The sequence below is a fragment of the Uranotaenia lowii genome, chromosome 1 (assembly GCF_029784155.1).
Source record: "Uranotaenia lowii strain MFRU-FL chromosome 1, ASM2978415v1, whole genome shotgun sequence".
Lineage (NCBI taxonomy): Eukaryota > Metazoa > Arthropoda > Insecta > Diptera > Culicidae > Uranotaenia > Uranotaenia lowii.
Window position 1 is genome coordinate 159,094,417 of NC_073691.1, and position 22,253 is coordinate 159,116,669.

A 22,253-nucleotide genomic window follows, 5' to 3' on the forward strand; every position below is an offset into this window, starting at 1 on the left:
GTGTGCCGCTCAATAGGAACTTCTGTATAAATACCTTTTTTATACCAATTTTTGTTACGAACACCAACCTAAAGGTTCGTTACTCTCCCAAATTAGAACAGTCATTATTCAAATCAATTTAGCCCGATCTAATATGCCGGCTGGTTCGAAAAGAGCAGATTGCGTAGACGGCACGAGACTGTTTTTCCGCATGCCTCATTTCGGCCGAGCGAAAAGTAGCAAAACATACCTACTTCGCCCAGCTAGCCGTTCCTCAGATGCATGCACAAGTTAATATTTTTATCCGACCTGCCCCGTTTCGGTGTTTGGGCCGGTGCCAAGTATAAAATTTGTTGATTTCTCACGGCAGCAGACAAATATCGTCTCCTCCATTGCATCTCGGTATGATGTTCGGGCCGATGCAACGGCCCTTTTTAGAGACAGCAGCACAACATCTGCGATCTCTGAGTTAACCCATTTTGCGCGGATCTTTTTTGAGGGGGAATATTGTTAACCTTTTCAAGTCAGAATCTCTCTCATTCTTCTCTTTTTTTGTTCATGAGACAAACTTCTGTTTTTTTATGTTTTTGACATTAGAATGCCTAGCTATTTAATTCCACAAAAACCTCATAAAGTCTAGTTCACATTTCATCATGCAACGCCTGTCTAAATGTCTGTAATTTGTTTCAATTTTTTCCGCTACACGTAATGAGTGTTTCTTAGCCATTGCCGCGTCCCTTACGAGTGGATACTTCAGGACGTCCGTCGCTGACGTCAACTGTCAAGTCAATCCAAGGGGCCCTTTGACCAGTGTAATTTCTTCACTAGGAAATGCATGAAATATGTACCGCATAGGACAACAAATCGATTGCCATGTGGGGCAGTTATTTTGGGACATTCGCGTTGGGTATGGGACTTGACTCGAGTGCAGTAGATGAGAGCAGGTGCAAATTAGTGCAAGTTTTTGGAGGATGGATTAAGTCTAGTTTCTCAGTACAAGCGGGAAAATCATGTCAAACAACTTGTCAAAAAGTGCCAACGCGATTTGAAAAACTTTTGATTGATTGTCTGGAAGGTAAACTGAAAAAAATATTTTATTGCCGAGATACATATACCTACTTATCTTTGAAAAATTTGACTTCAGAAATTCGGAGGTGCTCTATAATTTGTTGATCTTGCAAATTTGTTTCACAACATGTCACTAAAGTTTTTAAAATATCCATACAAAATTTGATGTGAAAAATCTTTTTTTTTTGTTTCGATTACAGTCATTTTACCATCTTTATATATAGTATATGCGACTTTATTTGAACATTGCAGCTGGCGGACAGATATTGCAAAAAAAATCTTTTCCGATACACCTGTGTTCAATGTTTACTCTTGGGCTCGAACTCGCAGACATCGGCCCAGGAGGCAACTAACGTGCCAACTGAGCTTTATCACAAGCGCACAAATCACAACAAAAGCATTATTTTGAATCCCATGATTCAAGTTGTCGTCTGGGTAAACGTTTAAATCAGTCTACAACAAATTCAACAAATAATCTGAGCAGATGGGAGCTTTTGAAGCCAAAAAAGGGGCCGTCCACATACCACGTGGACAAATTAGGGGGGGGGGGAGGGGGGTATGGAAATGTCCACGCTTGTCCACGGAGAGGGGGGTAGGGGTTTGGATCATGTCCACGTGGACATACTTGCTTTCAAAATATTCTCTAAAGGTGAATAAGTATTAGGATGTTTAAATCAAATCTTAAAATTTCAAAGCTTTCCAGTTCAAGTTTATACAACTAGTAGCTGCTTGAAAGCATGTCATAAATATGATAATTTATAAATTTAAAATTTTTAAAATTATTTTATATCAGGAAATGAATCACCGGTTTTTTTTTCAAAATCCGCCATTTCAATAACAAAAAGGTAAAAAGTTGTGTTTTCTTTTTAGACAAAAAAATCTTATCTGTCCACGTGGACATCCGGGGAGGGGGGTAGGGGTTTGCCAAATGTCCACGCTTGTCCACGGAAGGGGGGGAGGGGGTTAAAAATCTCATTTTTCTGTCCACGTGGTATCTGAACGGCCCTAAAGGTTCCTCCAGTGGTTTGAGACCCTTCCCAAATTAAATATATACTTATGTTTGCAAAGTCAAGTAAATGGAACCAAATTAAACATAGGAGTATTTTGGATAGTTTCTATGATTGTTTGAAGTTCCTTTCTTCTTCCAGTTGAGAGATGGGAAGGAAAAGTTGGGGGAGGAGGGCTTCCATAAAATTTTCAGTTGATTTCGAGACAAAAAACGGGCAAATGGAAACAAATTTAGCATGATCTTATTCAACACCTGATAACTTTTTTGTCTTATAAGAAACGAAGTTACAATCTTCGACAAAGTTGGTCAGTGGAAAATTTTCTAGAGAATTTATAAATTGGCACAAAACCATTAGCAGGCTCGGTTCCACAGAAGAGTCAAAAATGATGTTGATTTTTCAGTACAAAAAACACAATCTTCCCATACAAACTCCAAAGTTTAAATTTAAATACTCATGTTAGCGTTACTTAAAAGCTCTGCAAAAAACATGGAAGAATTTTGAACTTAAAACGTAGCTTTTTGATCCCAGGGTTTGAACAATTAAAAAATGAGCCCAAATTGATTCAGTCTAGTGTCAGAGGCCTTAGGCAAAGTTCACTCCCTTACAAAAAGGCATGAATTTGTTTGAGCCCAACAAGATGCATGATTGGAAATGCCTAAACTTTACTTCAAAATGTGATTAAACTAATTTATTGTAAGTAAAAAGAGACAGCTCCACCTAATTTTTGTTGAATTTTTGCGAAACGATTGCCTCTGGAGATTCTCAATTTCTGGTAACCCTTATTTTATTTTTGCAACTAATAGAGAATTTTATGTTGACCTTTTTATCAGAACAATACAAGTCTCCCAAATCAATAACTTTCTTGTTAAAATAATATTTCTGAAAATTGGACGGAAAATATATCAGTGTTGTCAGTTTAATTTTATTAAAAAGAGTTAAGGAAGTTTTAATTTAGCTAAAATCGCTAAACGTAGAATTATGACATTTTTCACTTTTCATTAATATTTTTCAATTATGAAATTTGAGCTTTATTGCAATAGGTGAACTTATTCTCTATTCTCGTATGAATCAACATATGACAATGTTAAAATGGCAATATCTGACTATGCGACATAATTCAACCATATAACAGAATTCAACCAGTGACATAATCTAATCATGAGACATAATCAGACCATGTGATAGTATGAGACCATGCATTTTAGTCCAATCATGCAACATAATCCGACCATGTGACATAATCCAACTATGTAACGTAATCAGACCATGAAATTATCAGACCATGCAACATGATCCGATCATGTGACATAATCGGACCATGCATCATAATTAGACCATGTGACATTATCGTACTTTGCAACATAATCTGACCATGTGACATTTGGCCATGCAACATAATCTGACCATGTGTAATAATCAGACCATGTGACATAATCATACTATGTAACATAATCAGACCATACAACATGATCCGACCATGTGACATAATCGTACTATGCCAGATAATCCGACCATGTTACATAATCGGACCATGCAACATAATCGGAGCATGTGGAATAATCAGACCATGTGATATATTCCAAACATGCAACATAATCAGAGCATATGACACAATTATTCTACATATGTAACATGAACGGACTATGACATTATCAGACAATGCAACATAATCCGACATGTGATATAATCCGACCATGCAACATAATCCAACCATGTGACCTTATTAGACCATGCAACAAAATCCGACTGCGTAACAGAATCCAACCATGTGACATTATCGGACCGTGCAACATAATTGGACCATGTTACATGATCGGACCATGTTACATGGTCCGATTATGTAACATAGTCCGATCTGTCACGTAGTCGGATTTTGTTGCATGGTCTAATAATGTGACATAATTTTACCTTAATCCGACCATTTGACATAATCTGTCCATGCAATAAAATAGGGCCATGTGACATAATCCGATTATGTAACATATTCAGATCATGTGACATAATCCAACTATGTAACATAATCAGACCATGTGACATAATCTGATCATGCAACATAATCTGACGATATGACATAGTCTGACCATACAACATAAACCACGGTTCTACGGTGGTCACTTGACTACTGCAAATCGATATCTAGTTGGATTATCACCACTGATGGGGTCCAAACTAAGTTTGCCGAAATCATAAAAAAATACATTATTTTACAGAATTTTGTGTTAATTTTCATTAGATAATCTGTGTCACAGAACACAGAATTTTTTGGAATATACACAGATTTCACAGATTTTCAAAATTAAACAAATACTTCGGATTGATTGGTTCATTTCAGTGTACAAAATCCGTCGTCAAACTCATCAATCGGACATGAAAGGCGCCGAAAATTAGACATCAATCAAGGGAGCTCATCACATTTATTCCAATCATCACATCAATGCCGGCAAATTGACACTCGCACACGCGCTCAAAGCGCAACCGAGCGGCAATTTGCTTGCACCTCATATTTTCCGGGGCCGACTGTCCTCCAATGCCGAAACCGGAACCCCAACTAGATTCCATCATACTGATTAGGGTGTCACATTTGGCCGCATTAGCAACAGGAAGCTGTATTTTCCCTCCCGGCTCAGAACAGATTCAGCTTTTCCCCTAGTCCTGGAAACAAGTTCGAAAACAAAGGCAAATTGTTCGCACTCCATCGGAATTGGGTAATTTATCTTTTTTCAAACATCCTTTGGCGTCGTCATTTAGGGCAGAGGGGAACAAAATTATAGCGCCATCGGATGGGTTCTAATCCTATTAAATATTTCAAGTCTGGGTTTTCTCACTTGGATCGAACTAGGGGGCTAATTACGTAAGCAAATAGGGGGGGGTGGAAGTTTTTCACATTTGCTTACGATCTCTTACTAGGGGGGTAAGGGGGGTTTCCAAAAATCTTACGTACGTTCCAAAATCGTGCTTACGTAATTAGTGAACGGCCCTTAGTTTGGAGTGGCAGAAGCTATTTATGGTTCACCTACTGAGGATGAAAACAGGCAGACGAATCAGTCTTTTAAACTTTACATAAACTCCTTTTCCCTGAATTACAGAACTTCCGAAATTTTGAGGAAACTCGGCTTGAAAACTGCTACCCTAAGCATAAATACATTCAGAAAAGCTCGATGTGTGTGGGACAAGTATCGGCAAATTTCATTATATTTGATCATGCTGGGAACCCTCACCCACATTCTGGCAGCAAATTTCTACAAACATACAGCCAATGCCAATTCCGGCCGGGTGTTTATTGCTCGGCTAGAAGTTGGAGACCGGAGAATCAATCATTAGAAATAGCTGTCATGATCGGAAATGAGCCAAATTTGATGGACCATTCCATGATTCCGGTCTAATGTGGACGAATGTCACTGCGCTCTTTCTTCAACATGAAATACTAATTTAAATTTTTTTTTTCTTAAATGTCAATCGTTGGTAAATTATGTAGGGGAGAGTGGGGTATCGTGGGCCATGGGGAAACGTGGGCCACTTTCAATATCTCAGATGTGTGTTGAGATAAAAATCTTGAACCAACTGTCATCGTCGTCACTTTGCGTGAGCATATATTTCTATATGTTGTTGACTGAAATACGCATCATATGCTTCTTTTATTTATCAATCTAAAAAAAGTTAGAAAAATTTACTTTCATAATTAAAAAACACCCGCTAATTTCATCAATGGGGAACCTAAAGTGCATAACAAAAATATGCTCATCGCTTAGGATCTTAGTTTTTTCATGATCTTTCACGTGGAAAAGGAATTTTTGATGAAAAATCAATAAGTCACACAAACGCAACCAATTTGCAAATCATAGCTTGTGGGGAATCGTGAGCCACCCATCTTGAACCACCTATATTTTTATGTTTTTATACACATTCAGAACTAAAAATACGTTTTTCTTATCTGTAAAGTTTTCTTATGCCAAATAAAGAGTTATGAAAAATATTTATAAATATTTATAAGGAATTTTGCCAAAACGATCGCGAGCCAGGTTTTGGATTTTTTTCGATCATACACAGCTCTCTTTTTTATTTCATCATCTGAAGTTGCTTTAAAATAACGAAATAAATAAGGAAATCACAGTTTTGAGTCAACTCATAAACTTTGCATGTTATTTGATCAATTTGGATTTGGTGGCTCACGATTCCCCACCATTTTTCAGAATCCTAAAAATATTGCTTTTTTTTCAAACAGTCGGAATTTGGGGAAAATAACTTATTAAAAATTAAAAAAAAATACCTTATGGTACCTTGAAAATGTAGCAAACCATACCATTTTTTATTTTCATTTTATCTTTTAAAATAAAGAAGTTATGGAACAATGAAAAAAAAGTGGCCCATGATTCCCCACTCTCCCATATGTATTTTATGACGCCACATATTTTCATAGAAATGACGATCTCTAATTTTTCGTTAAATAAATTTTCTTGAACGTTACCTTTGAGTTCAATTGATCAATTGAGTTCAACAAAATATTTTTTTTAAATAGCTTGTGGTCTTTGCTTAGCACGATAACACTTATAGGCATGCATGAATTCAAAAATGAAAATTCTTCTTTCATGAAGATAGTAAAAATGAAATGAATCATTTTCATAGAAGAATTTTCATTCACAGAAGATTTTGCAGGAAAATTATGATTTTGAATTTGTGGTTTAGCTGTTAAAAAAACATTCAGAATCCTCTTTTCCATTTATGAATAAGTTGTTACACAAGAACAAAAATGTACGAAAAACAGTTTAAAGACTTCTCGATTTAAGACGAAGATAAAGGGCCTCTGAATAAAAGTTCCTGTGTTCCTAATAAATTTTTTCGTCCAATTAAAATGCTTCTAATTTATCTCCCAGATCATGTACTGGTCCAACTTTAGTTTGATTATAAACGCTTCCGTAACTGTTAGAGATGGAAAATGAGTTAATTTTTGTAAAAGCGTTTGATGATGATACTGTATACAGATCACATTTTATGAGGGGTCCCGGAGAAGTGGAAAGTAGGGGAAGGGAGAAAGACACTCTTAATGACGAGATCTGGGAATGGCATATACGTCACTTCGGCATATCACGGCAGTTCAGGACCTATCGGTACACATTTGCTATGTCGCCTACGAGGGGAATTAGCAGTGTACGTAAACGGAGAATGAGCGTAAGCAAGTCGTCCTGCACTACAGGACTGCCCACGCAAAGGGCTTCATTGAGTGAGAAACCGGATGAAGCTTTTGATGAGCCGTCGAGAACGACTCTGTTCTTCGTGGTCGTGCTTGAATCCTTAATTATGGGATGGTGTGGCAGGTAATAGGATATGCGAGAGCGATCGTCGTCCGCGTCGATCAGTTACATGTGGCCGAGGAAGAAATACTCTCGCATGAATCTGTCGAATTCCTCCTTTAGTTCCGGGTTCACATCCAGTCGGCGTTCAAGTAATTGATGCCGGCGAAGCGCGCACATTTTGCCAGTTGCCAATCATGACGTTGAAATCAGCTTTTCGGGGTTGCTTGTGGTGGTGGAATCGTACAGAGTTTCACAAAATTACTTCTCCGCAGAATATGTGTCATTGATGCACAGGCTTTCGGTCGTCCAGAACATTTCGATGATCTGCTCAAGGGAAACCATGGACACGACCGCTGTTTGTAGCCTTTCGTCAACCTCCTTTAAAAAACTTCAATAAAAACACTACTGACTCTAGGGCTTGTAATATAGCTCAGTTGGCAAGTTGGTTGCTTCCTGAGCCGATGTCCGTGAGTTCGAGCCCAAGAGTAGACATCGAACACAGTTGTACCGGATAAGTTTTTCAACAACTGTCCGCCAACTGGAACGTTGATATAAAGTCGCGAATGCCATAAAGATGGTAAAACGACTGTATTCGAAACAAAAAAAACTACGGACTCAAAAAATGTTCTGTATTATAAAAAAAATTACTTTCTTGTAGTGTGGGTGTGTGGTGTGTAATCTGTTGATGTTTGTACCGGCCGGCAGTAACGGATGCGGGGCGCACTAACCATGCGCTAACTATGCGCTCTGGACTGCTTGGGAATTTCTGCGGGACTTCTTTCGCTCGGAATTTTAGCTTCAGGACGTCTTTCAGAACATTGGCGGTTCTAATTTACTTACTGGTTCGTTGGGTCCTTTGCCTCGGACACACGGCAGCTTGTTTTGATCCAACTAGCGGATTCCGCCAACCAATGTCTGCACTGTCGCTTGTGGACCTGGGAATTAGGCTCACTAGTTCGTTTGCCTCATGCAAATTGACGCTTCATCGAGGGTAATTTGCAGAATCTAGAAAACTCCGGATAGGAACGGGATCTGGCTCACTGGTTCGTTCGCCTTGTGTGAACCCAAACTATGTCGAGTCGATCCGGTCAGATTTTCTGTGACCAGAATCCTCGAGACCAGAAACTTTGGGGTCCGAAATCGGAACAGGCATTAGGATGGGTTTTTAGAAACAGCTGTGGGAAACTCACTTGACTCTACTCTGAAAAAACAGGCACTTTCCACTTTAAAATTGACTTGAGTTATCTAAGTAAAACTTTGCACTAGATATAAGTGACTTCGATCTAGTCGCTATCGTGGTTGCAAGCGGAAAGACTTAACTTCGTCAAGGAGCTGATTTTCCCACCCTTGCCAGTTTTCGTTCCATTTTCCGTTGACATTAGTATGTCCGTCGTCGTTCAGTAGGTGTTATGTGTTTTTGGTTGCGTTATGTATTTGAATTTTTAATCTGCTGAATGTTGTTCGTTACTTTTTAATTTGGAGTGATTAAATAATTCATTTTTTATTTTATTGAACCTATCTCCTATCAGTAATCTCTCTATTTATTTTTTTTGTTTATTAGTAAATCTATGTTTTAAGGCAGTTTACATACATATAAAAGTATTTTTGTGCCGGGGAGTTCCACTTAATAATTACTGAATAAAAAGGGAGGGTAAGGAAATGGGAAGTAGGAAGGGTAGGAAGAGAAGATCACTTATTTGTGTCGATGCGTGATCGACTTCGTGTTGATCGAGCTCCTCTTGGAGGAATAGAATTTGGCGCAGTATATACCTCAGCATCACTCGCTCCTTCACGGTTTGAAGGCGCGGGAGGTGAGGTCTGAGCTAAGACAGGGTTTCGTTTCCTGGGGGACGATTCGAGATCCAAACTTTGTTTCTGCTTTAGTGCTTCGGCTGACGGTCGTTGAGGTGGTGTATTGTTGTCCAATCTCGTGCGTTTCTGATGGCTGGTCTGCTGTTTGTTTACTTGTTGTTGTTGCTGCTGCTGCTGCTGTTGGTTCGGTTGTTGCGGTGGTAAATTTTCGTTTCGTGTTTTTTGATTATGCTGTTAAGTGGTATTCTGTTTCGCTACGTTCGCGTAGCTCGTGCTGCTGCTGTTAGTCTGAACCATTCTTCGGGCTGTTGTATTGGTAAATTTTGATCGGTACTTATCTTTAGCGCCGCTGTTTCTGCTATCCACAAAGGACAGCATCTATCGATGGGTCCATGCTTTCCTGCACAATTTTGGCAATAACTGGAAGTTGTACAATAATTGTCTTCTTCATCCTCGTGCGATTTCGAACAATTTTTGTATTTTTGTGTCTGTTGCTGACATTTTATTTTCGGATGTCCATACTTAAAACATTGGCGACAAAGAAGGGGCTGGGAATAATACGGATGGGTACGTACTCTCAATAAGCCAAAATTTAAAAATTAAGGAACAACTGTGCTGTTAATAGTAAGAACTAAAGTATTTAGATGTACCTACAACTCCCGTAGTCGTTTTTTTGGTGATAGGGGAGATGGGGGCATAATGGCCACCTTAAGGAAAACGGTTATTTAACCATAGAAAATAGCTATAATATGGAGGTTACATTATTGTTTCGTGTTCAGACACTAGAAAAACCTATTCCCTAACGGGCTGAAACGTGAAAAACTAGATGAAAACGTTAAAAAATGCATTTTAAAAAATTTTGCCAAAAGCTGAAAACCAGGCACTGTGGAGGCATAATGAGAACCCCCCCTGAGGCAGTATGAGCACCATTAATCAGGGCAAGATGTGCGTTTTCTGCCGGGGAATCTAGCAGCAAATTCAATTCGATGAAGTCAGGTGAGTCGTAGATTCATAAAAAAAAGCAATAACAAAATAATCTAGGTCTGTTTGTAGAATACAAACAATTCACATACGCTCATACATTATGTTCTTTGTTCGGAGGATGATGCTACTAGCCGTATAATGTAACAATAAAAAAATCGATCATGAATTGTGAATGGAAAAAAAAATCACCTCGAACAGAAATCTAACTCTAGTCTTTTGATTACCTCTCCGACACCTTACCAATAGGCTAAATTGTCGGATGAAAACTAGTCAAGGTGTGGCGCTATAAATCAATTTTAATTCGCTGCTAGATTCTACGGCAGAAAATGCTCATTATGTCTCGATAATATGGTGCTCTATATGCCCCTAGTCAACAAATTTAAGTAAAAACGTGTTTTAAAATTGATAAAAAAGAAAAATCAAACATTTTTTGATGGTAAAAATTGAGAAACAATGTGTACATCATGTTGCAGTGCGTACATTATAGATCAAGGTTATTTTAAGGTCATAAGAGCTTATTTCGTGGTGCTTAAAAATTATAATATTTTCGTAACTTGAGAACCAAGCTAGTTTTTTTGAAATATCTCTGTAAAGATGATAAGAAGATTCCTTTTTTTGTGAAAAATTAATACTATAGGAAGTACGAAACAAATCCTCATGAAAATTTATTTAAGAAAATACGCACTTTCGTAGAACAGCGTAATTCTCATTATGCCTCGGGTGCTCGTTATGCCCTCATCTCCCCTACGTCTGACTTTAATGATTTTTTGCGGAGTTAGTTCTTTTAAAAGTCCCTCATCTGACATGCCTCAACTCGGAAACGGCACCCCAATTTTGGTTGGCCGTCATCCTCAATTAAACCAAAGGAAATTTGTCGTTAAATGTAGAGACGTAGAGTCTCTACATTTAACGACAAATTTCCTTTGGTTTAGTTGAGGATGACGGCCAACCAAAATTGGGGTGCCGTTTCCGAGTTGAGTTAATTTGGCAAGCAATCTAATCTGATCTTTATTTCTGATCTTTATTTCTGATCTTCAGCACGTACCAGTTGTTCCTGCGTTCTATAAATCCTCCTTCAATGGTCCCTACATGATCTGCAATAAGTCGTGAGATCACAAAGGGATTTTTCGGTAGCTCGTATCCGTTTCCAGCTTTCAAGGTCAAATAGTATAAACGGCCGTGTCTCGTGGTCCAACCATTCCGGAACAGTTCTACCCGGATAGTCCCCGGGCGATGGGCTCATCGCGAGCACTACGGTTATTTATCACCACTTCAGAAAAAAACTAATCATTGCCTTTTGTCACAATATGGAGAGAGAAAAACATCCGATCGCGACGAAGGCAGAGGATAAACTCCCGGTAATCTCTCTAATCTTAACAATTTTTGTCCTATCCTAATTAAAAAAGCGGAAAATTTTTCGATATTTATTCGACAAACTTCTTGCGCAACCGCAGAAGGATCGCTATAAGTGGCTCGCCTCTATTGGCTCGATGGGGCATGATACCCCAACGGTTACATGTTAAAGCACTCAAAATATTCCGTATCTTCTCGAGGAAGTACGGCGAGTGCTTTCCCGGTCTTTTTAAGTGCATTGCTTCAATAGAGCTCAGACTATCTGTTACAATATAGAAATGTCCAACAGGTCGTGAAGACACGCTGTCCAAAGCCCAGTGAATAGCTGCTTATTCGCTATATACACAGTTCATGGTGATTGGAGATTTTAAGAGGCGCTATTTATTTCGTTATAAAATCCAAATCCCGTTGATTCAGTTTGTCTATTTATAGCATCGAAAATTCTTGGTATCAAAAGTGGGCGATGTTGGTCCGGGATTCCTTGAATTTCCTGCTGCATTGACAAATCAAACTGGAAAAAAGAATGGTCGTAGTCTGGGTCACAAACACAAGCTGGAGAGTACGAAGAAGGATTTACCAGCATCGAAATGAAGACATATAATTTGGAGACGAATGAAGAGTCAAGGAGCATGAGGTATGGTCACAAGCTAAGGACCACAAGCTACGAGCCTCGTGCATCGAACTATAAATCAAGCGATGAGAACCTCCGACCCCAAGATGAGCCCCTCAAGATGAGCTCCACGAAATAAGCCCCTCAAGATGAACCCCACGAGATGAGCCCCACAATACAAGACCCACAAGATGAACCCCAAGAGATGGTCCCGATAAGATTAACTTCCTGGGATGTCCCCCAAATAATCGGAGTAACCTCAACTGGAAATAACTATGAAACGAAATGATTTTAATGTGACAAAAAAAAAAAGAAAATTATTACCTATGTATATGAAACAAATTTAAACATAAGAAGTTTTCGGCCCAATATGATTACGAATCAGGAGCCTGTTATATTTATTAAGTTGTAAAAAATAAATAAAGGAAAAAAAAGAAATAAGACATGGTATATAGACATAAACCTGATTTGAAGATTTTGCTCAAGTAACCTTTCAAAATTCACAATCAATTGGGTTCAATGACCTCACACCTGATGAGGAGACCGGAGAGATAGTAAACTGAATCGGTCTCTCAGTGGGAGTATGCCTGCCAAAACTTCAAGACTCATGTTGTGCGTTGAGGTTTAATGAGGTGTGTTTTGGCAGCCGATTGGAAACAGAAACTTCCATATTCCATCACTGAGAGAATAGTTTTTCGGTATAATTTTATAAGACCTTCTGGATGGGCTCCCCACCAGGTGAAAGTGATTGATCGGAGAAAATTGATTCTTTGTTGGCATTTTGCTTTCAAATACTCAATGTGAGCTCTCCAGGTACACTTGGAATCAAACCAAACCCCAAGATACTTGAAACACCTCGATTGAGTGATGGTTCTGCCAATAATTTGGAGCTGTGGTTGAGCTGGTCTATGCTTTTTAGAAAAAAACCACCAACTCCGTTTTTTCTGGAGAGAACTTGCGCCGTCATCTGCAAGTTGTCTTAGAGTGCAGCCTTCAGAGAGACAACTGTCGATGTCACTTACGTAAAAGTTATACAAAAGTGGACTCAAGTATAAACCCTGCGGAAGGCCCATGTAAGAGGTTCTTCTAACTGCAATATCTCCGTGAGCAAAGTTCAGATGTTTCTCACAAAGCAAGCTGTATAAGATGTTGTTCAAGAGAGGGAGCAGACCCTGGGAGTGCAACTCCTCTGACGAAATCTCTATTGAAACTGCATCAAAAGCTCCCTTTATGTCTAGAAACACTGAGGCCATTTGCGTTTTGCGTACCTACGCCATTTGTATCTCTGGAGACAGCAAAGCAAGACAATCGTTTGTCCCTTTGCCCCTTCGAAACCCAAATTGAGTATCTGAAAGGAGACCATTTGTTTCCGCCCACTTGTCTAATCGGAACAAAATCATTTTCGCCATCAATTTGCCGGTACGAATTGGGATCGGACGCTGGTTTTCCGGGCTTTTGGATATCAATGACTCACACTTGTCTCCAAGCTTGGGAATCAATGTTATACTCCAAGAATCGATTGAATAAATTTAACAAGTGAAATTTGGCGACATCCGGAAGATTTTTCTACAAGTTCAATTTAATTTGATCAATTCCCGGAGCTGAATTGTTGCAAGAGAGGAAAGCAAGTGAGAACTCAACCATCGAAAAGCTGGAATCCAGATCGCACCTGTCTGGAGGCAAGTGATGATTGTTTTTCAATGTCAAAAGACATACCCCTATTCAACATCAAAATAACTTTAAAGCCTGATATGATACGAAGTGACGATCTTGGAAGACGCACCAAAACCATCAAGCTCGGTTTTACTGAAGAACCAAAAACGATGTTGATTTTTCAGAACAAAATATAATATATTCCCAAACAATCAAAAAGTGAAAAATTACTCATGTAAACGTTACTTGAAAATTCTGCAAATAAAATTTGAATGAGTTTTGGACCAAAACAATGCCGTTTTGACTTCAGAGTTTGGGAAGTTGAAAAATGACCCCAAATCGACCCAGTTTAATATATCAGCTCAATATATTAGGATAAATTTTGGTATTGCTATCCACTGGTGTAAATATTTTTTCAATAAACTGTATACAACGAATATTAGTGAGGTTTTTCGAGGTGAACATTTTCTAGTCTTTCGGAATAAAATTATTGCTAAAGTTGACCGAGCTTGTTGATTCAGAGGAAATAACGATAGTAACAAGATTTCCGTTGATAACTCTGCAGAAATATTATTACCGTGATTCTTTGGAAAATTCCCAAGAGTTGTTCGTTTGTAAATTTACCCTAATTGGCCTAATTTGTATTATTATTATTATTATTATAATTTATTACAGACCTTTTAACTACCCGGGTCATTCGGGTCTGTTTCTTATTGGATTTACATTTTTCTATGTTGTAACAATATTGTTATTTCAGTTGGTGTTTTTTCGTTCTTATAATTGACGAAGAAGTCTCGTTTGTTTGAGGAAAGAAATTAGTATGTCCTCACTTTCCGGTTTGTTCGAGAGGACTTCACTGATATCTCCATTGATGAGAAGATTTGATCTGATATCTTCATATTTTCGGCAGTCCAGAAGAATATGCTCTGTTGATAGTTGTACCCCACAGACTTCGCAAGTTGCTATGAATTTATCACTGCTAAACAGGCCAGAATGTGTAAGTCTCGTGTGTCCGATTCTAAGACGACTAAGAGCCCGGTTTTCTTCTCTGTTCGCCCTGTCTTTCCAAGCGAATGTTGTGGGTTTTACTTTTCTAAGAAATTTTTCCTGTTCAGCTACTCATTGGTCTTCCCATATTTTCCGTATGTTACATTTAATTTGCCTCTTTGCGTCTTGTGCAGGAATTTTCATGTCGGACGTTTCCAGGTATCTACCAGCGTTCGCGAGCTGATCAGCTTTCTCGTTACCGAGAATTCCGGCGTGTCCAGGGATCCAGCAGAAAACCACGTTCTTATTTCGGGATTCGATTTCGGTCGCCTGAATCCAAGGATGTTTTGATGATCCGCCTTCGATGGCATTTACACAGCTGGCCGAATCGGAGAAAATAATCGTTGGTATGTTGGATGTTGTCACCATTTTAACGGCTTTTAAAATTCCCCAGGCTTCCGCTGAGAATATAGAGCACTCCTTCGGTAACCGTTTGCTGAATTCAAATGTTTTAGACCAGATTCCTGATCCGACTTGGTTCCCAACAACAGAACTATCCGTAATCGTTTGATGGAAGCTGTTATATTTCCGGATTACGTGTTCTCGAAACATTTTAGTTGCTTTGATCGAGGAGACTCCAGCTTTGAGTGAGTTTTTAAATGTCCAGTCGATTTCCGGGGAACGCAAGTGCCAAGGGCGATAACCATGTCGTAGAATTGGCTCGATGGGACTTAAAGTTTCTAAGCAAAGGTTTTCTAGTGTTCTATTGGTACGATCAATCATGGGATGGCAAAATACCGCATTCTCTGCCAGCGTCTCAGATCTCTGATACATTTGTATGGCTTTGAGACTAAGCTGTTCGGCATAAGTGTATCGGAACGGTAAGAGACCGGATTCAGCGTATATCGATAAAACAGGGCTGGATTTAAAGGCCCCTGTTACACTACGAATGATTGAATTGTAGGCTGGTTCCAGAGTTTTTAAAATTTTTCCCCCGCCTAGACTATACAATCCGACACCATTAAACATTTTTGGGATTGTCAGATTACGATGGAGCTTCATTAGGGTGCGTCGGTTGGCTCCAGTCATGCGATTGCCAATCATTTCGAACAGTCTGCTGGTTGCTCCCAAGGATTGCTTACATTCTCTGGCGTGCACCCCAAAGCGGAGGCGTCGGTCGATGGTTAGGCCAAGGACTTTAGCTGATTGCACTTCTTGAACTTGTGGGTCATCAATCTGGATAGGAGGGGCTTCTAGGTGTTTGTTTTTGCGACATACGTGTAGAATTTGGGATTTTATCGAAGACAATGTGAATCCTACTTCTTTTGACCAGCAGTCAATGATGTCGACAGCTTGCTGGATATTTGCTCGCGCAGTTTTTTGGTCTTTACCCCATGCCATTAGGAGAATATCATCGGCGTAAATTAAAGGCTTGACGTTGATTGGAATTCTGCTTAATACTGAGTTCATGGCAATGAGGAACAGGGTAACTGATATAACAGCGCCCTGAGGAACTCCATTCTCTTGTAATTTTGATTCAGATTCCTTGCCGTTTACCGAAACAACAAATGTTCGATCTTCCAGAAAGCTCTGTATGTATTTCCCCATCTGTCCTTTCACGCCCCATGAGTTTAAAGATGACAAGATTGGGTATCTCCATGCTTGATCGTATGCTTTACTTATATCGAGAAGCGCGATGTCACAATGCATGCTTTCCTTTAGAACTGGCCCGATAGAAATGCGTATTGTTCAGTTTTGAGGAGTTTGTTTTCAGTCAGAAAACCGATTAGCCTTCTATTCACCATTCTTTCCATAACTTTCCCGATGCAGTTCAACAATGTTATCGGGCGATTATTATCTGGTATTCTGTTGTTTTTATCTGGTTTAGGGATCGAAATTACAATGCCGTGCTTCCAATTAGCCGGTAGCTGACCGGAGTTCCAGACACAATTGAAGACTTTCAAAAGAGCTAATTTTGCAGCATACGGTAGACGTTTCAGGATGGGATAGCTAATGGTGTCTGATCCGGCGGATTTTCCGTGGCTTCGATCCAGTGCCCATAAAAGCTCTTCGATTCCAAAAGCAGCGTTGAAGGCTAAGTGATTCCCTCCTCAAACGATATATGGGTTTTTTCAGTTTCACGTTTACGGATTTGGAATTCGGCAATATAATTTTCGGTAGCGGAGGTTGCAGCAAAATGACTTGCAAAAATATTCGCTATTTTTAAGGGATCTTCAATTATTTTTCCATCTATTAGAAGCGAAGATTGATGAAGACGACGTTGACCACGTAAAGCATTAACTCTTCTCCAGATGTCCTGGGTAGGTGTATTGGGATTGATACCTTGTACAAACTGTTCCCATGACGACGTTTTCGCTTCCCGAATTGCGGCTCGTGTGGCATTGCGAATGTTTTGGAAGTCCTTCAAAGCAGCCCTTTTTTGGGGATCATGGTTGGCTAGTTTTCTTAGGGTTCTCAATTTTTTCCGTCGTCTTTTAATCAGAGTAGCTATTTCCGGATTTCACCAAGGTAGGGATTTCTTGCCTATACTTCCGGATGTTCTTGGAATACTTATGTGGGCAGCGTTTTTAATAATCGAGACAAGTTCATTACTATTTAACTCCAAATGGGGTGGTAAAGCTTCCTGAATGTGTTTTTCAAATTTTTCCCAGTCAGCTTCCTCCAATATCCAACGGTGTCGAATTGTAGTTGATTGGTGGTCTGAGTTTATAGATAGTTTTACTGGAAAGTGGTCGCTATCCCTGCAATCCTCGTCAACATTCCAGATGAACTTGTTTCCCAATGAATAAAATGTTAACGTAAGATCCAGTGGAGAGGTAGATCCAGATACTGGATCCAAACGGGTGTGATCTCCTGTGTTAAGAAGTGCAAGGTTGTGATCAGTGATGAACTGCTCAATCATTTCTCCCATCTTATTTGATTTACAACTGCCCCATACCGGACTGTGGGCGTTGAAATCACCGATCAGTACAACAGGTGAAGGAAGTGCTTTCATGATATCCTGAAGACTTAAAAAGAATTGCTCAGGGGCGCCGTTGGGAGAGAGGTAGATTGATACGAAGGTTGCTTGGATAGGATGATTTACAGAAGCTGCCACCAACTGCAAATCTGTATCTGTTGTCAAGAATGTATGAGGTATATCGGACCGAATACCCAGAGCTACTCCATGTTGCGATGAGCAGGTGGATCCAGATTTGAGTTTCCAGCAGTAATCTTTTTTGAGGTTACAGGTAGGGAAATCATTGATGCTGCATTTAGTTTCTTGTAGGGCTATTATCGAGGGGTTGTCGGTGAGTATGAGATTTTGTAGCTCTGCCAGGTGTCCCCTTAGACCACATATATTCCAGTGAATAGCTATGACTTTCGCTCTGGGTTTATGGCTGCTGCTATGGTCGGTTGTGTGCGGTTGGCTCGGGGGAGGTTGTTGATTAGTGAGGCCCGGATTTTCTGGTTCTGTTGTGCTCCGGAACGTTGTGTTGGTAATTGATGGGAAGCGTCTCGAGCTTGTGCCTTCGCCAGGATCCCAGCTGGGTGATAACGTTAGTAGGTGCTAGTTGTTGGCCGAGTTGCTGCATGTGTTGGATCTGTAATGGTTTACAGCGTTGGGTTCGGTTCGGTTAGGATAAACATGGGTACTTACTCGTGACTCCAAATCGGCAGTCTCCTGGAGACTGTGGCTCGGGGTAGAAACGGGTTGAAGCATGTCGTTGTATTGTTTTGGAGTAGCTGGATTGGTTAGAGTGGTTTGTAGTTTCTCCGGTGGCTGGTTGATTGCTAACTGAAGTATCTGAGTTCCGTTCCAGGTGTTACTGACGTTGTTTTTTGAGATGGGTGGAGTGTTGTGGCCGTGCTTAGGTCTTGATTGCGAGGAAGTATTATTCACGTTCAAGACGAAATAAACTGTTTTCGCTTGAACTTCTTCCGAGTGTCGAATTTGTTCCAGGAGTTTCAGGGATTTCGTATTCAGATGAGTCGCTGTTCGATTGGATCATTTTTGAATCGGTATTTTTCTGATTAGCGGCGGTACTGATGAACTTTTTTGACTCCATATTCGGCGGAGAGCGGTTCCCTCGTTTCCCTTTGGGGGTGTTTTTGGTTAGATCAACGATTTTTCCGCGACGCGTTAGCCGTACAATTAGCTTCCAATCAAGGTTACTTTTCGACTGATCTTTATCTGTATGACATTTATGAAAAATCGTGTTGAGTTGTTCATTTTTTTCCAAACTACTGTATTTCTTGACGAAAGTAAAATTCATATGTTTTAATAAGCGAGAAGTGTTCTAGGTTTTTGTTTCTAAAACTTAAATTGTCAAACCGTTAAGATTCAAACATCAAGACAAATAAATTCAGCTAATTTTAAACATTTGAATTACTTTATATCTTATACCCGTCATGTGAGATTCGCAAAGTACATCGCAGAAAATACTTCAAACTACCTCTTTAATGACTCTAAATCACGCAATGTCGTTCTCATTATACACGGGTGCACCTGAATCGAAACGTTCGTCATTCCAATCAGCTGCATCGATGCCCCTGCCTGTGAACTGTACGAGGTATTGAAAATAGTTGGTAAATCCGAGACTATTGGCTGAATGCAAACATATGGGTTGACTTCCCCCGGTTCGTCGAAGGAACTCAACAGACTGGAGCTTGGATTTCTCAACTATTGAATTATCGCATTTTCAAAACAAGGTTTATGTTTATCTTGGACGAGTCGTTCAATTTATTTCCAAAACTAATTCAATGTTCAACTTTCATTATTCATTAATCGAGTGTAATATTGCCATCGTTTGCCACGGGTAGGTTCGGTGATTTCCAATTTAATGAACTGTAAACGAGATGAGACCCAATCTCGATGCGGTGGTAAATGTGTCTGCACTTGATGTATGAATTGATCTAGAACTGCGAATCGTGAATACCGAACGAGCCATCGGACAATTAATATCAACGAAAGCCCATTGAATACTGCAAGTTGCTGTTGCACTTCAATGAACGAGCTTCCCATCACCGGGCAGTCGGTGGTTGCTCATTGTTTATATTGCAAGTCAATCGATTATTGAGTGAACACTCCATTGCAGTTGGAGGTGAAGGCACGCAATGGGAAAGCTGTAGTTTTGCTTTAATCATTTTAGGATGTTTGGCATATAAATTTACATTTGCAATTAACTAGATTGTAATTTAGTTGAGAATAAAAGTTGATTTCCCATTCAAGTTAACAAAGTGGGACGTTTATTTGTTAATGGCAATTCGTTACCAATTATATGTTTCAAAGTTTAAGTTTGATTGCAACAATCATAATCTGCTTAAGCAAACTGTTTGATTTCGTTTAAAATTCTATTGAAAAAAGGTTTAAATATTTCCTAGGAAAAGTTTTTTGATTGGAGAATCAATCAATTTTTCCCACTAAGTAAATCAATTTGCGGCTTCTACCATGAGTATGAATTGATTATATCAAACTCCAATAGGTCCAGTTAAATTTAAAAGCAAACAAATCACCTTTCGATCATATGCCTGACAAAGTCAATGGGATCCTGTATCAGCCATCGGGCCATCCTGTTTAATTACTCGTCTGAATAGAACGCCCAAAGGATGAGTGAGGGGAATCGGCCATTGAAAACAATTCAATTCAAAGCCAACTGGCCCCGATAGCCCACTCAATTACAGTGTTATTGTGGAGCCACAAAACCAGTTGTGAATTGATACAGGGAAAAAGTCAGGGCGAAAGTGAGAGAAACCCTCCGGATCAGAGTGCCCGCACGTAGCACGATTTGAAAAATTGATTTTTCTATAAATTTTAATTGAATCGTGCCTACAACGGATGCCCATAAAACTCACCTTCTACTTCCGCTCTAACATGCACCTGTCATTCGAAACAGCTTCAGGCAAATGGTTTGCATCACTTCTAAGAGTTTTTCTATCGTTTGTGTTTTTCACATTTGTGCTGCAGCAATTGTTTCATCATTTTTTTACAGCCTCAACTCATCATTGGAACATCAAGATGAGTTGAGGACCTTTCAGAATTTTCCTCGCTTTTTTATCTCGATGTGATAGTTGAGCACAAAAATATGCAGTAGGTAAGAATAATATTTAACACGGACTCGGGTTATCCTGACTAGAGGAACTAGGCTACACAGTAACATATCGACGAACTCGGTATTTTTTTTAATTTTTTTTAACATGTTCTCCAAATGCCAAACTTTTCAGATTGTGACCTGCAGCATATTGGAGGAAATTTCTTGGCCTCAACATATAGGAAATCAGGGACACTGGATCGTAGCCATTGCCATTTTGTCCTATTCCGGAGTGAAATATGTCGAAATCTTCGGATCGTGGTCATATTGGAAGGAAGCTTTCAGCCTCAACCTACAGAGAAGTGAGAAATTAGAAGTGAAAATGAGAAGTGAGACGTTAGACGTGAGTAGTGTGAAAAGTTATATGAGCATGGAGAAGCCAGGCGTGAGAAATAAGACGAGACAAATGAGAAGTAAAAAGTGAGATATGGAACGTAACTTTTCACATCTAACTTTAAACTTCTCACGTCTTGTTTTTTAAATCTCACTCCTCACTTTAAATTTCTCACTTGCACTTGCACTTCTCACTTCTCACTTTTAACTTCTTCCTTCTTCCTTCTCATTCCTCACATTGCATGTCTCGCTTCTCACTTTTCAAGTATCAATTCTCATTTCCCTTAATCTGGGGTCAAGAGCTTCCTCCCATATGCCGCAAACCACGATCCGATAATTTTGGCATATTTCATTCCGCAACCGGCCAGATAAGCCTTCAGAAAAACTCAGTGTCCCCGAGTCGAAAATTATATCGATTCTCTACATCAGAAATGCTCCAAAATTTCCGAGTCCAAACAATTTTTTTCTGAACTTTCTTCAAAATGAGGGCAAAACAGCCATAACTCCACTTTCCGAAGCGTGAAGTGGCTGAAATTGCCTTCATTTGATTTCCCGAAAAAATCACATCTGTAAGGTCTCATTTTGTTCAAAATTATGAAGTTCGATCATGCGTTTTTTCTGAATTAAATAAAAAAAAATGCAGGAAAATTGAAGGTAAAAACAACCACATCTCCATTTTCCCGTTGCGTGCCGAAGCTCAAATAACCATCATTTGATTCCTCAAAATAATCACACAAAATAGCTGTCATTTGGTTAAAAATGTTCAAATCCGAACATGCTTTTCTGAAATATATTAAAAAATAAGGAGAATTGAGGGTAAAACAGCTAAAACTCCACTTTCCAATGCGTGCGATAGCTCAGAAAATCATCATTCAATTCCTTCGAAAAATTCACACAAAATAGGTCCCATTTGGTCCAAAACTTTCAAGTCCGAAGATAATTTTTGCATTATTAACTTTTTCGTTTTTTAAAAAAAAAACGAACACACACATATAGGATCTCAGTGAAACTTCATGTTTCTTTGAAGAGATCTAAATTCTACTTAAGACTAAGCGTACATCTTTCAAGGATATAATGGCTA

General features: G+C 39.3%; 2 protein-coding genes across 3 annotated transcripts in view; one reads left to right on the top strand and one right to left on the bottom strand.

The window, feature by feature from the left end:
• LOC129740680 (alpha-mannosidase 2) overlaps nucleotides 1-22,253 on the top strand; it is a 313,476-nt gene that overhangs the window by 208,793 nt on the left and 82,430 nt on the right. The window lies entirely within an intron of this gene.
• LOC129738071 (uncharacterized) lies at nucleotides 14,880-16,355 on the bottom strand. The gene has a single exon (XM_055729254.1). It carries the CDS (start codon nucleotides 16,353-16,355, stop codon nucleotides 14,880-14,882), a length of 1,476 nt encoding a protein of 491 aa, XP_055585229.1.